At 48.1% G+C, this 11,194-nt stretch overlaps 1 protein-coding gene across 1 annotated transcript in view; it reads left to right on the top strand.

Annotated features, from left to right (window-relative positions):
• The first annotated feature begins 253 nt into the window (after positions 1 to 253).
• LOC147636341 (cysteine proteinase inhibitor A-like) overlaps positions 254 to 11,194 on the top strand; it is a 30,794-nt gene continuing 19,853 nt past the window's right edge. The window contains exon 1 of the mRNA XM_086801140.1: positions 254 to 394. Coding sequence (XP_086657266.1) covers positions 254 to 394 — 141 coding nt within the window. The remainder of the gene's footprint in view (positions 395 to 11,194) is intronic.

Below are 11,194 nucleotides of genomic sequence, written 5' to 3'. Positions count from 1 at the left end.
TGTCTCCATGGACAACCCTGCCAAGGGCTAGTTTGCAAATCAAAGGTTCTTGTTGGGTTTTGATTTCACAAGGTGCCAAGGCGTGGGGCCATTGCCGGAGATGTCCTCGACTCCTCGTCACAAGTGTGTGGATGCAACTCAAAAGAGTCAAGGCAACGTCATAGCCCACCGTGAAAAAATAGTGCTCTACCATCATAGCCTAACTTGGATCCCACGCCATTGTCACGTGGCTTTTTTTACAATATGCATAAATATGTGCCTCTTCCTCAAGTATCGTTCATTTCTTTCTGCACTTGACGCCATGGCTACTCTGGGAGGAAAAAAGCAAGTCGGACATACACCGCAGCTCGTCGATGTCGCCAAGTTTGCTGTCGATCAGCACAACACCCGCCAGGTTAGTCCAATCATTTACGCTATTTCGTGTTTTCTCCCATCCAGGGTTAGGGTTTCTGTGTATTTAGGTTTAGGTTATAATGAGAATCTTCCCACAATGGATGTCAGGAAACCCTAGTTTTATGCGTTCTTTGTATAGCCGTCTGCCGATTTCAAAACATTATCCAAGCTGTAAACTGTGATAAATTCACAGTGAGAAGCCTGCCCTCAGGGAAAGAGAGATTCTACGAAGAGCGTTGAAAGGTGGTTATCCCCATAAGGCTGAACGCACGTGATAAACTCACTGAAAGGATGTTACGTCAATTAAAAAAAAGTGTTTTTGATTAGTAATATAAGTAATGATTATTTGTTCAGTACAATTGTACAAAACACGAATCTTATTTTTGATTTATTTTAAATAATCATTAATTATGCAGTACATTTATGCAATAAAAACGAAACTATAGAATGTAGGCTGGGTTAAAGATGGAAAATCTGATACACTGGAGGTGAATAGTACCCAGCTGTCTCCTAGAAGATTCATTCATCAAGAACAGCAAGGGTTTCATTGCTAATGATGAAACACTCAGGGCTTGTGAGGCATGCCACTCACACGAGGGCGAAGCCAATCAATTACTATAGGAGTGAAGAACCTAGCAGACAAACACAAGGCACCCATCATTTCTGGTATCTTTATGTTGCATTCTATCTTCACATCACAATGGAAGGCCTTAGGAGACTCTTTCTTCTTTTCCCATCATCACGATCCTACCTCATGGCATCTTATTTTAGTGTACATATCGAGATGAAGTCTAGATTTGACATTTTAATTTATTTTTGACCAGATTCACATAGCTTGGGTGCTAGAAGGGGACCAAAAACATATCCAAACAAGAAATGTGGTCCTCATCCCTGTCTAGAGATGGAACTAGACAAGTCACAATTATTGCCTTTCACTACTGTAATAACGGGCCAGAGAGTACCTTGGAACCAATTAACTGTAAACAAGATTAAGATCGCTAAAAGCAGCACAACCCATCTAATTTTGCACTGCCAGTGTACTCCGAGCACAAAGCCAAGCGGATCAGGCTTTGGGCCTTCCACCTCTACTTAACAACAAATGAAATATCTCCATGGTATATCACAGTAGGGGTCGAAGATGGGCCAACCCCCCTCCCTTTAGATTATATTACCAAAAGGAGTGTCAAGCCTCCAAGGGACTCCTCGGAGGACATACTTGCAACAAGACTCCAATAGACGTGCCGACCAGTCTCTACCCCATGACGTCCCATACCACCATGAGGCTACCCTCATGGGCCTCAAGATTGCTGCCGACTTCGGTTGCATGAAGCAAGTACACGTCTGCACTAGATCTAGGCTCTTAACCGCAGAGCTCTCGCATAGCCTCGTGAGACTCTGACGGACTGACCGACGTTGGCCACCCTTTTGTACGCTTTTGGCTGGTCAACCGGTGACCGGGCATCCACACATGGGTGCCCACCCGTCAGTCCATCCCCAGCCCAGCTCACCAATCTGCTTGCCTGGCTCCAAGCTACCCCAAGCCTCAAAGCAGTCTTGTGTGCCTGCTGCACACGGTAGATATACTCGGTGCACATGACATACTCCCCTTTCTCTAAGAGATAACTCCTGAGCTCAATAAAAACTCAGGGTAATCCCTCTGAAGGGTAGTCAATGTCTCCCATGTAGCGTCCTCAACTCGATCCTTCCACCAATCACATGGGATGGGGAACGGGGATGGAAAAGATTGAGAATGGCCATTCCGTGTGACTATAGATCGTACCCTAACAAAGCTATTTTGTCCATACGATAGAAGTGAAAGAGAACTAAAAGAATTTTCGGGGTCTTCCCAAAATCTTTGCCCTTCTCCAAGCAATCTAGAAAAATCGCGCTCTGATACCACTGTAACCGATTGGGGACTTGGAACAATAGACAAACACTTTAGATATGCAAACAGAGTATGATGAAACACAGTAGAAAGCCACAAAAATATAGAGACACCGCACTAAGCCGGAACAGCCAACCCCTTCTTTATTTAGTAGAAGCTTTTACAAGAACTCAAGGTGACGGTGCATATAGCACCAGGTTTTCCACAAAGCATCAACAAGGCTTATGCCTAGACCTCTATCCAGAGCCAAGATAAAAAAAACCACCAATAATTGTCCAAAATTGTCTCAAAACAGTTCACGAATCAGCCCCGAATCTTGCCTGTTGCACGGCCAGAACCGATAGAGAGAGAAAACACAAGTAGCTATCACATGAATCAGATGTATGGCTGCTTTTTGGACAGAAGGCGGCCAGATTTGGAGGCAAAAGACTCTGTTGACCAGCCTTGGGAAAAGTAGATCGTAGGCGGAACAACCCACAGCTGTACAACTAGCTGCTGTATGGCCTCGTCATTGGAAGACAGGCTGAGGATAGCCAGCAGTAAAGAGAGCAGTACTGCTACAGTTCTGTGTGCAGCCAAAGGAGAGAGAAAACAGTCGTCGACTAGCTCAAAAGATGGGAGGAAACTCCTGTACGGCCTGTCTTTGTAAGTTGTAAAGGATAAAACCAAAAGCAATATCAAATTGGCGAATGAAAGTGAGGGCTTTGTTTGCGTAACCATAAAATCCCCGTTCTCACCTTGGTTCTATTCAGTGTGCGGGCTTGCCCCAAAACACTAATCAAGATTGGTGAAGGGACCAAATAGTGACAACACATCATCTTCAAACTTCTTAGGTAAAAACTGATCATAAAATTGCTTTTTGAAGTCTTTCCATTTCTTGGGAGATGTTCCCTCAACCATGAGTGCACCTTACCATGCATTGGCTCTCTCTGTAAGCTGTAAAGGATGACTCCAAATAGTTTTCAAAATCAAAAGCAATATCAAATTGGCGGATAAAAGTAAGGGCTTTGTCTACCTAACCATAAGCTCCATCATATGGTGTAAGCCACACCGTCCTTCCTCCTCTGAATTCCTTAGCTTTGCGTGTACCTTTCTTCCCTTTCTTTCCATGCTATGGAGAGGGTGACTTAGAAGGGGAAGAAGAAGAAGATGAGAAGGATGAAAGACTTGATGAAGAAGATGGTCTCCTTGACCTTTTCTAACCATGTCGACATTTCCCGCAATGAGAGTGGGCTGATTTGGAATGGCTCCTCTTCCTTCCATGAGAAGGTGGAAGACTGGGTGATCTCTTTGATGAAGACTTTCGATTTTCAGCCGCATCCTCCTTGGTTGATGCTCATCCCCTTTCTTCACTCTCTTGATCTTCTTAGATAGCTGCTCAAAAATTCTCATCAAGTCGGGATCTTGGAGAATAGTGTCCAAATTGGTCATAGTTTTTTGACCATGTGGGTCCTTGGGTCTTCTTGAGTTTGCTTTCCACTTTTGGTGGCTTGGTGGTGAGTGCTTCTCCTCCTCCTCCTCTTGAGTTATATTAGATAAAAATCCTTGGAGGAGTCTTGAGTCCAAGTTCTTAGAGGTAGAGAGCTCTCAAGGTGATTGTGAGAAAGAAAGAAAGATTTTATTAACGTCTTCCAAAAGACCGAACTCGGCCTATGAGACAAATCGGAGTACCTGTATGGGGTATCCTCTATCATCCCAACAAAATGAAAAAGTACTGAACAAAAAAGCTGAATCTGGGTGTGCAGGGGATGGAGCTCTACTACTAGGAGAATGCAAAGCTATATGCATGGAGTATACAATCATGATATGCAACCTAGCTAGCTCCATCCTGTACCATACTGGGGGTATAAAATGGTATACATCAGTGAAGGGGGTGTCCATAGCTCCCTGAAGAACATGCCTGGGTGTGCTCTGAAGCGAGCCAGTCGCTCCGCACCCTCTCTGTGAAACTGAGCTCTGATCTCTGTCATCTCTCTCTGGTATAGGCGTGGTGTCCGAAAGCCAGGTGTCCTCTGTCTCCTGCGGGCTCTAAGTGTCTCTGCTCTTGGGAGAGTAATTCCTTGCCGTGTAGGGGCTGGGATGGGGATGGATCTCTAAAAAAATGTAGTAATTTGTGTCTGTCGCCCCCCCTCTGGAGCTGTCTGAGCCTGTAATAATGTCTCTCTGTGGCGCTGTATGTCTAGAATGAATCTCCCCAGTATGCGCTGGTTTGCTGCCTCAAAGATCTGGCATAGGGAATGTGGCTCTCTGAATAAAATGGGATATCTCTCTCTGATGGCTGTATATGCTTTGCATCTGCATACATAATGCTCCTCACTTTCCACCTCCTCTCTGCACAATCTACATACCCTCTCCTCTCGGGGGATCCGTGCTGTGATGAAACTCTGAGCTGACCAATAGCCACTCGGGAGCCGTGTGGTAAAAAGCCCTCCATGTATCTAGGAGTGATACTCATGAAGTGATCTCTGTAGTATAGCATCTTCGGTGGAAGAGGCTGTGTAGGCGATATCCATGTCTCTCGTGTATAGAGCTGCCATAGATCGTGTCTCAATACTCTGTTCCTCTCACTATGAGAGAGACGGATATGTGGTGCATCCCTGTCATACTGGAATGGTGGTAGATGATCCATGTCTAGGCCATGCTGTGAGAACCAATGTGTGACCTGTGCATACCATGATCCTCTGTCTCTTGCCTCAGCCAGTTGTCTAGATGCCTCAAAAGCTCTGTATGACAATCTGTCCTGTGGCATCTCTTTGAATCTGTCTAGCAGGCATATAGTTTGAAATATGGCCTCTACCATCATAGGAGGCGTAGCAAACTCTGCTCGGATAATGTCATGAGGTACTGACGGTTTGCTGCGTATCATGCGTGCTATCATGAGGGCTTGTGGTCTCTCTATCTGTGTCCACCAATGGGTAGCAAGGCCTGGCGCCCATACTGCTGCTCCATACATCAATGCCGGTGTGACTAATGTGTCAAATAGCCACCCCTTCGTCCGGGGCTCCTGAAAATGCGCCTGGTGGCACTCTCTCTCTAGCATAGCCAATGCTGCATATCCCCGTGTCAATCTAGCTCTGGTTGCTGAACCCATGGTGAAGCGTGTGGCTGCTGCAGAGAAGGTAACCCCTAGGTACACGTATGATGTCACCACCTCCACCTGGCATCCTGCGAGAGTGAATGTCAGCTGACTCCTGCCTTGTCTCGATGTATGAAAGACCATAACCTTGGTTTTCCCAAGGTTCACAGTAAGACCTCTCTGTGTGCAGAAATCATGGAGTGCATGTAGATGCTGCTGTAGACCACCTGAAGACTCAGACACTAATACAATATCATTAGCACATGAGAGTTTGTCGACTACTGTATGTGTGCTGCTGTGCGCAGTCAGCAGCTATGCTGTAACATGCGGAAGCTTCGGAGAAGATCAGTAACTTCAATGCTCAGAAATCAGCACTCCTTTCGCGACGGAATTAACGCACAAAACTGAATGAAGATGTGCAGAAAATAGAGGGAGAGAGGGAGAGAGGAGAGGACACAGTATTGGGTCCCAAATACTCTTTGTAGGGCCCCCACCACGGATGGTGTATTTGCTTTATTAGAATGATGTAAATCTGAAAAGAAAATACTCAAATCTTGACCTTTCTTGGCTGAGAAATCTCTGCCCTTGACCTGCAGTCCTCCACCCCTTTGCTTTAGCAACCTCTTGGCTGTCCTAGCCCTGTTTTTTTTTTTTGAGAAAAGATCCTTTCATTAGTTAAAAAAAAAAACGCCCGTAGGGCTACAAAAGATCCTCTCTTGCTCCTAAGAAAAACAGAGCAGAGAACAAAGCAAGGTAGCCAGGGAGACTCTCCCTAGGTGCTGAAGAGTACAAGTATCAGTACAAAGAACTGAGGGGCTATATCATACAATAGGAGGGGGGAAAAGCCAAACAGGTGGCCTGCAGTGCCAACGGGGGGACCCGCGTGTAGGGTATAGAAGGGGCCGCTGCGCCAGGTGGTGTGAAAGGCCTGGCTCCGCAAGATCGCCTCATCCGAGTCGCCCCGGATGCGGTCATATTGTCCTCGCAAGGTGTGGATCAACTCCTGCCAAATCCCCCGAATAGTCTCTGCTGGTGGCTCCAGTCTCCCCTCAAAGGCCCTGAAACACTGGGCTCTCCAGGTGAACCAAATGGTGAGGCTGCTGAGGAGCTCCCATCGTAGATCCGTCTCCTGTGCCCAGCTGGCGGACGAGAAATCTGGTGAAGGAACAAGGCGAGGCTGGCCCCTAATGAATTTGATGGCCTGGCTGTCCTGCTCCGTCTCATAGCCCATAGCAGGCCCAACCGAAGTCGACCAAGCAGCGGCACCCCACGTATACATACCCTCTGGAGAGAGGGGGGCCAGAATACGCAGCATCTGCAGCCAAATCTGCTGCGCCTGAGGGCAGTCCCATAGGCAATGTCTCTATGTCTCCATAGGGTGGCCGCATCGGACGCAGGCCGCCGGAAGACTGCTGTAGACAAGCCAGGTGCCAACTTCTGAGCCCCTGTGGGCGACCAGCCACTGGAAAGTCGAGATTCTGCGGGCTTGTCGACTAGCCCAGAGCTGGGCCCAAAAATCCTCCAGGAAGTCCTGTGAGAGTCCCTGTAGCCGCCAGTGCCCCGCTGCAGCTGGAGAGACCATCCTCCTCGCCGTCAAAATATGCCGCCCCAACCGAACAATATACTGAAAAAAGGTAATCTCTGTGGCCTCAAGGGATGCATAAGGATCATGCCACTCGTACTCACCAGGATCCCATTGGAGCCGGGCCAAGGGGTGCGCTGCATATGCCCATATGCGCCAATCCGGGAGCACATCTGCAGGGTTTGGGTCAATATGCCACTTCCGAGAAGCGGCGGCCACTACCCGTATCCTCTGAAAGGTGCACTCTGCAACCAAAGGCGACTCCACCTCCACTCTCTGAAGTCTGCCCTCATCCTGAATCTCATAGTAGAGCCATCTGCCATCCTTAGTGCAAGCTCTGACAGCAAACAGGATCTCCAACTGTGTAAAGGCTCCCATCCACTGTGGGGCCACTAGCTCGATAGGTGTGAACCACTCCTCTGTGAGTGCCTCTTGAATGTCATCCCTCATAATCAACCCCCTTCTGAAGTGACCCAACCTCTCCACCTGGATCTCCTCTGGGAGACTGCAGAAGGCCTGCCAGTCTCCAAAGCTACGTGCTGGGCCTGCCGCCAAAGGTCCCCAGGCTAGACGAGGCCGAGAACCCAGCATATGACCCTGCTCTGTGCGAACCGCTGGGCTCCAGATGAGCGGTTGTCTGGCCCGCTCCTCAACACAAGAAGGAGGTTGTTGAGAGAGGCCCGGTCTCAGCAGCTCCCAAGCTCTCAGGATGCTCAAGGCAAATCTGTCCTCCCATCCTCTACTGAGGCCTGTCCTCATCATCTCTATGAAGATCCATCGAATCTCTGGTGCCCAAGTGCCCCCTGCTAGGGTGTCCTAGCCCTGTTTTGCTTGAGCACTTGGTGAATTGTGAGATAACACAACTGAATTATGGCTCACCTATTTATACTCCTCCACAAGAGCAGTCGGCCAGCATCATATCCAGGCGGCCAGCAATAAATTGTCCCATGACTGAATATTCAGCATTTAATGCTGGAAAATTCACATAAAAAACTGCGCTTCTTTCCCTAGTTGGCTGGGCATCATGCGCCTGAAACACAAGGGCTGGGCACTGATTTGCAAGTACACTGGGGCTGGGCAGCCTATGGGCTGCCCCATACCTGCCCTACAGCCATATAAATGCTTCATGTACTGTCGGCTGCCCCTGGCATGCCCCTAGGGCTGTCCTACAGCCCCTCCATGGTTGGTGGGTTCAGCCAGGGCCTTCCTGGCCCTCATGGGGGTGGTTTCACACTATCCCCATGCCCACACTAAGACTTGGGGTAGCCCTATGGGCTGGCCCCTATTCCTAAAAGCAAACCCTAACTATCTACACAATGATCTGGCATCCGGTACCATACCAGATACACAGAATCACTGACATCATTCCAGAGCGAGACTCACAGCGCGGACTGGCACTGTTTCATGTGCAGGACAGTGCACACCTGACCTTGGACGACTGGGATGGATCCCTGGTTGACTCGTCTCAGACTGGGCTCACATGGGACGAGTTTACCATCCCAGGTCCTGCACCTTCTGTACAGATATGTCTACGTGGCATCCAAGTGCGGGATGCACGTGACATCCCCTTCTGCTTAACTTGACGCTTTGGGAGTCTTCTTTCAGCCCCAAACACCACTGGAAACAATCTGATGCAAAACACAGACATGAAGAGAGAGAGAGAGAGAGAGAGAGAGAGAGAGAGAGAGAGAGAGAGAGAGATGCTGGAAATTCAGTATATTCTGATGGTACAAAAAGGTACCTAAATCTGCAGCCCTAGGCTGCCTTCATACAAAAGGTGATAGACACCCAAAAGTCTAGTCCTAATATGGACCCTAAGGACCCAACTCATAAAGAGTTGAATGAGTACAATGATGAGCATCCTTGCCTATTTATAGGCCTTTTGATTCCTTGGAGAACTGGCCGACCAGCAGTCGGCCAGCAATCTTGGCATTTAATCAATAAAACGCAGCGACCCTTTGATCTGAACCAGTCGCCTTTGATCTGGTCCAGTCGACCACTTTTGTAATCAGCCGACATCGCATGTGTTCCTACCTGGTTCAGCCGAGAGCGCATCATCCTTGCTCTGGCTCCAAGTCCAAGCTACTACCTCATCTGCACCTTGATGCTCCTAAATTCTGGTTCTAACTGTCTTTTTCTGGCCGCCTCTTCTGGATAATCTCTGAGAATGTCCATGGCATATTCATGCACATGACATCCCCCTCTACTAAACTTGATGACGGAATTCCAACCTGTTTTTGGATGACTGTCATCATCTCACTTTATTCCTGGAGTCCCTCTGTCATCCATCCAACTCTGGCAACCCTTTTCTTTGAAACCCCAGCCCGGTCTCCAAAACTACTCTGTCACAGAATAAGATCTATGCATTTGTTCCATCTAGTCCACGATCCATTCCTGCCCTGACTCTGAGCATTGTCTTGGTCTTCATTCTTGAGAAATGAGTCTGGCACTCTCACATCACCCCTTTGGAGGATAATCCTCCCTTGGGACCGTTGCCCGAGAACCTATCTGGCTCATAGGATTGCCATCCCCTTTGGCTTTGTGGAACACCACCAACAAACCTCCTGGGAGCTCTTCCCGATTCTGTGTTCCTTGCCTTGGGCTTCATATCTGTGTACTTTCTTGTACCTTGGACCTGTACACCATCATATGGGACTGATTCAGTGTTTAGCTTTGCTGAGCCGGATGCTCTGATACCAATGTAACACGCGGAAGCTCTGGGAGTCTTCTTTCAGCCCTAAACACCACTGGAAACAATCTGAGGCAAAACACAGACATGAAGAGAGAGAGAGAGAGAGAGAGAGAGAGAGAGAGAGAGAGATGCTGGAAATTCAGTATATTCTGATGGTACAAAAAGGTACCTAAATCTGCAGCCCTAGGCTGCCTTCATACAAAAGGTGATAGACACCCAAAAGTCTAGTCCTAATATGGACCCTAAGGACCTAACTCATAAAGAGTTGAATGAGTACAATGATGAGCATCCTTGCCTATTTATAGGCCTTTTGATTCCTTGGAGAACTGGCCGACCAGCTGTCGGCCAGCAGTCTTGGCATTTAATCGATAAAACGCAGCGCCCCTCTGATCTGAACCAGCCACCTTTGATCTGGTCCAGTCGACCACTTCTGTAATCAGCCAACATTGCATGTGTTCCTACAGGGTTCAGCCGACAGCGCATCATCCATGCTCTGGCTCCAAGTCCAAGCTACTACCTCATCTGCACCCTGATGCTCCTAAATTCTGGTTCTAACCGTCTTTTTCTGGCCGCCTCTTTTGTTAACCTATGAGAATGTCCATGGCATATTCATGCACATGAAATATGCTTAGGCCGTGTTGACAGTCGAGTTGCAACTGCTCACTACAGGGCCCAGGCACACAAATGTTGTGCAAGGACGTGGTGAAGCGGGTGTTTTTAGGCAGGCAGCATGGCTGCAAAAGCGACGAGTTGTGCATATTCAGCAATGGGGGGTGCACATGTATGATGGCGGGCTGGACAGGTGAAGAGAGGTGGTGCTGTGCGGAAGCACCAGGGGAGCTATGCAAGAACCTGGACATGAGAGTTTGTCGACTATTGTATGTGCGCTGCTGTGCGCAGTCAGCAGCTATGCTTAGGCCGTGTTGACAGTCGAGCTGCAATTGCTCGCTACAGGCACATAGATGTTGCGCAAGGACGTGGTGAATCGGGTGTGTTTAGGCAGTCAGCATGGTGACGGGGAGAAAACAGCAATTAGGGTTTAGAGATCATTTTTGGGAGACATACACAGAGAAGCAAGGGAGAGAGAGAGAGAGAGAGTTGTGGGGATAAGTCAACTCATGAAAAGCATGAGTGTGTGACTCCCCTATCACACATGTATATTGCACTAGTACACATAGTGCACTTAGTACATTAAAAGTACTAAGTGTACTATGTACTATAACTTATGGGCTTGTACACACTATAAGGGTGGGCATAACGCCTTTACCCCAACAACCTCCCACTTAAAGGCAAAGTGCCCTTAAGTAAAGGAAAAGAAAAAATCAGCATGTACATAATAATATACAAGGCCATATCAAGGCTGAAAGTGGCCTCATCCAATGCCCATCAAGTGTCTGCAATGAGCAAACCGCTCCGGAGGCAAACTCTTCGTCAACAGATCAGCCGGGTTGTCATCCGTGTGAATCTTAACAAGCTGAATTTGCTTGTTCTCTATCACCTCTCTGATGAAGTGATACTTCACATCCACATGCTTCGTCTTTGCATGAAAGACAGGGTTCTTTGCCA

This window comes from Cibotium barometz, chromosome 8, assembly GCF_041138505.1.
Source record: "Cibotium barometz isolate CiBa-2024 chromosome 8, ASM4113850v1, whole genome shotgun sequence".
NCBI classification, from domain to species: domain Eukaryota; kingdom Viridiplantae; phylum Streptophyta; class Polypodiopsida; order Cyatheales; family Cibotiaceae; genus Cibotium; species Cibotium barometz.
The sequence above is the reverse complement of the archived record's forward strand: the minus strand, read 5'-3'. Positions and strand labels throughout refer to the sequence as shown.